Source organism: Caretta caretta, chromosome 1, assembly GCF_965140235.1.
Source record: "Caretta caretta isolate rCarCar2 chromosome 1, rCarCar1.hap1, whole genome shotgun sequence".
In the NCBI taxonomy this organism is placed as follows: Eukaryota; Metazoa; Chordata; order Testudines; family Cheloniidae; genus Caretta; species Caretta caretta.
Window position 1 is genome coordinate 6,407,499 of NC_134206.1, and position 4,022 is coordinate 6,411,520.

At 43.7% G+C, this 4,022-nt stretch overlaps 1 protein-coding gene across 1 annotated transcript; it reads left to right on the forward strand.

Annotated features, from left to right (window-relative positions):
* Positions 1 to 2,698: 2,698 nt before the first annotated feature.
* On the forward strand, positions 2,699 to 3,634 carry LOC125633139 (olfactory receptor 51G2-like). The gene has a single exon (XM_048842194.2). It carries the CDS (start codon positions 2,699 to 2,701, stop codon positions 3,632 to 3,634), a length of 936 nt encoding a protein of 311 aa, XP_048698151.2.
* The last annotated feature ends 388 nt before the right edge of the window (positions 3,635 to 4,022 follow it).

Sequence of the window (4,022 nt, forward strand, 5' to 3'; positions counted from 1 at the left end):
CCAAGGGAAAGCCTCAGATTTGGCAGTGCAAGAGAAGAAAGAAATGTATTATCTCGGAGAGGAATGGTATGAGTACACATACGTTTATTCGGAACTGTACTTCGAGTGAGGTTAAGAATTGCTGCAAGGTCGCAGAGGACATCCATGCCCAAAATAGTCCCCTGTGCATTTGGAGCTATTTAAAGAAAAGACTGAGTCCAGAAGAATAGATTAGATTTTATAGGAAGAGGATAGCTTTAATAAGCTGTGAGTTGTGCACCTCCTCCACACAATGGTAATATCCTGTTTAGTAGTAAGGAGGGGGAGGTCAGTAATGGAAACAGAGGCATGTGCATGGCTGGCCCCTTATCCATGCCTGTAAGTGTGGCCTCGAGGGATTTATATTTGCATTAGCAGTACTTACAGGCAAAAGTGCGTGTGTGTGTGGCGGGGGCGGGCACTGGATCCTAGCGGGTCATGAAATTTAAAAGCCTGGCCATTTTTTTTTTTTTTTTTTTTGCTTAGGCTTTTGACTAGGCTTTTGGGTCTTGCGCCTGCAGTTCTTTTGGGTATGCCCGAGACACCCACAATTGTAGCAGGCTAAATTACTTTCGCTGTTACCACAGAAACGCGAGTAGCCTCTGTCCTTATTTCTTTAGCTTGTTTGGCTTTGCATTTAGAGGCCCACATACAGATGGATTAATAATCAGAGCCTGGGTTCACTTTTAAATTAAGGTCTGTTTGCAAGTGAGAGTTAAAACCTTTCTTTAAGGTTTTTAGAAAGGCCTGATTCGTTTTCTTTGGGTCTGCAATGCCTGCATTTCTGGGATACATTTCCCTTTTATATTTTTAAAATATTGAGCCGCAGCCTCATTCTTGTCTTGCATGCAGCCCATGATCGGTCCCCAATTACTGGCTTGTTCCCCAAGGCTTCCTGAACAGCTTCCTTAAACTCAGTGCAGGCACGGGTCATATCATTTTAAGATTTAAATGTAACAGAGGCCCAAATGCCGTTTCGGTGTTCTTTTGTAAGGATTTAGGCCCATGATAGATCAGGGCATTTAGCTTTTTTTAAGATATAAAGATTCCTGGGATGTAACGTATAGGTGGCTTAGTTTTTTCCAGAACATTTAATTTGGGGGTTTGGGTTTTAGATTAGGGAGATTTTTTAGTAAGCCCCTCATTTCCCTTGTGCTGAGAGGAGTGTACTTATCAGTATTATGAGCCAGTCTGTTTTCACCTGTCCCGGACCACCCATTATCTTGATTTTCCCTCTTGTGTGCCAGGTTCCAATTTTGAATTTGTTTTTTAAGGTGTTTCCAATTAATTTTATTTTGTTTTTTTATTAGTATCGCTCCTTGAGTCAGGGTCAGTAAAAATACCCTTCTGTTTACTGCAGCATACATTCTGGTGCTCAGTACCTGGCAATGCAGCCGTCGCCTCCAGCGATCCCCACACCCCAAAAACCCTGGCAGTGCAGCCTTCGCCTCCAGTGATCCCTGCACCCGGAAAACTTGGCCACAAACACACGCACATTCAGTCCTCTTGTCTGTGTGTCCTATACGTGGTTCCTATTAAAAAAAAGGAGTGTGAAGGGGTGTCCCAAACCAAGGCGTGCACTAGAGGTCGTAAGTAAAAGGATACTCATCTCTATTCCTGGATGTGAGAAACTCTCTGCGGATTCCTGATCACACCCTGCTCGCTGAGCCAAAACTGTTAAGCAAAAAGATTCTTTTCCCCAAGAATCAGGCAAGCACAGACAATACTGAAGGGGGTTTATTCAGGGTACTGGGAAGACTGACAAGCAGCTTCGAAAATATGGTGCCATTGTGGCCAGTTCTACACATTTTCTTGTTAATGTATTTACATGTATTTATACATATGAAAACAAACATTATTACAAATCAAAATAAAACCCTAAACAAAAATAAAAATGAAAACAATACGTACATATAAAGGTTATCCTATCTGCATCAAACATTTATAACTACCTTGCGGGGGAAGGAGGCAGGGTGGGGGTAAAAATAAGTGCTTACAAATATCCGGTGGGCTGTAAAGGGAAGGTTTGTTCCTTTCTAAAAGCTACATTAGTGGGCAAGCATGAACCATATAAGCTTATCAATTGTTCACAATTGTCAGTGTCCTTGCTACTGAATGCTATTATGGCATTCCTGCTTCTTCTGCTGTTTCTATCTTAGCTGTTAGCGAAATTTTAACTGTTGCCTAACAATATCAATGGGCTCGAGAGCTTAACAGGTGTCAAACAGGGACTGGATGTTTATATGGGTAAACGGAAAATCCAATTACAGTAGTGAGGACTTAGCAACAAAGCTCTTAGAAGGGCTCTAAACCTGCCTAATTTATACTACAATAGATGTCTAATTAGTGGGTCTTATGGACAAACTCTCCCTGGGAGCAGGTTATCTCACAGCTGCCTATTTCAGGGCTTCTTTCACCTTCTTCTGAACCACGTGGTACTGGGTACTGGATATGAGCCTAGATGGACTACAGGTCTGATCTAGTCTGGCAATGCCTATGTTCCTATCGATGGTGTAAATCCAAGACCATGCTTTAGCTTATCTTCCTTGAGCTCCTGGGAGTCTCTAGACTTGCACTGAGATCAGAACCATGTCTCATTAAATATCATCTACTCTCATGTTTTTTTTTTTTTTCTTTCAGGAAGGGTATTTCAAAAGTCCTTGGACCTCTCCAGTATATTATGTCAGCTGTCAATGACACCGAATTCAGCTCTGCTCTGCTCCTTCTCACCGGGATACCTGGGCAGGAAGACTTCCATCTCTGGATCTCTATCCCCTTCTGCTTAGTGTATGTTATTTCAATGGTAGGAAATTCAGTCATTTTGTTCATTATAAAAACAGATCAAAGCCTCCACGAGCCCATGTACATTTTCCTTTCCATGTTGGCCGTCACAGACCTTGCCTTATCCATATCCACCATGCCTACAACCCTGGGTATATTCTTGTTTAACTCTAGGGAGATCAGTCTGGATGCTTGTTTTGCCCAGTTGTTCTTCATTCACTCACTTTCATTCATTGAATCATCGGTACTCCTGTTGATGGCCTTTGATCGATTCGTTGCTATCTGTAACCCACTGAGATATGCTTCTATCTTAACCCTGCCAAGAATTGGAAAGATGGGACTGGTGTTTGTGCTAAGAGGAGTGACCTTAATCTTCCCACTCCCCTTTCTCCTTAAACGGTTCCGATATTGTCGAGCCAATGACCTCTCTCATTGCTACTGCCTGCACCAAGAGGTCATGAAGATGGCTTGTTCGGACATCACAGTCAACTACATCTATGGCTTCTTTCTTAACATCTCCGTGGTGGGGTTAGATTCACTGTTCATCTTCCTCTCATATGTGATGATCCTCAAAACAGTGCTGAAAGTCGCATCCCGTGCGGAGTGCTTTAGGGCCCTGAACACATGTGTCTCCCACCTCTGTGCTGTCCTGCTCTTCTACACACCACGGATTGGCTTGTCTGTGATACACAGATTTGAGGAGGGCTCTCCTCCATTGCTCAAGGTTCTCCTGGGCTACATCTCTCTGTTTGTCCCACCACTTATGAACCCAATTGTGTACAGTGTGAAAAGCAAACAGCTTTGTGCTAGGATAATCAGGGTGTTTGTCAAGTGAAGGGTCAATTCATCACTTGGCTCCAGGGCCAGTGACATGGGAGATGAAAAACACGGGCCACGGCCACCTATTCTATTCAGGACTTTACATCCGAGATGACAAGATCTACTGAACTCCGCTCTGTAAAGAGAGGTTCAGATTGGGTATAAGGCCTGGAAAAATGGGAGAGGGGCTGGTGAGGGAGGCTAGCAGACTGTGGGAAGGAGACCAAGGCAGGTAGCAGCTTTTACAATCTGTCTGTGTTCATGGAGAGCCAGTGGACCAGTGAGATGTTTGCTCATAAAGAGCCATATCGGTGCCTGCTCCAACCTCAGAATTCCTCTTGATAGAGTCAGTAAAGAGAAGGGACGTGGATGTTGTTCCCCATTGTACCTGGCCTGTCACTGTC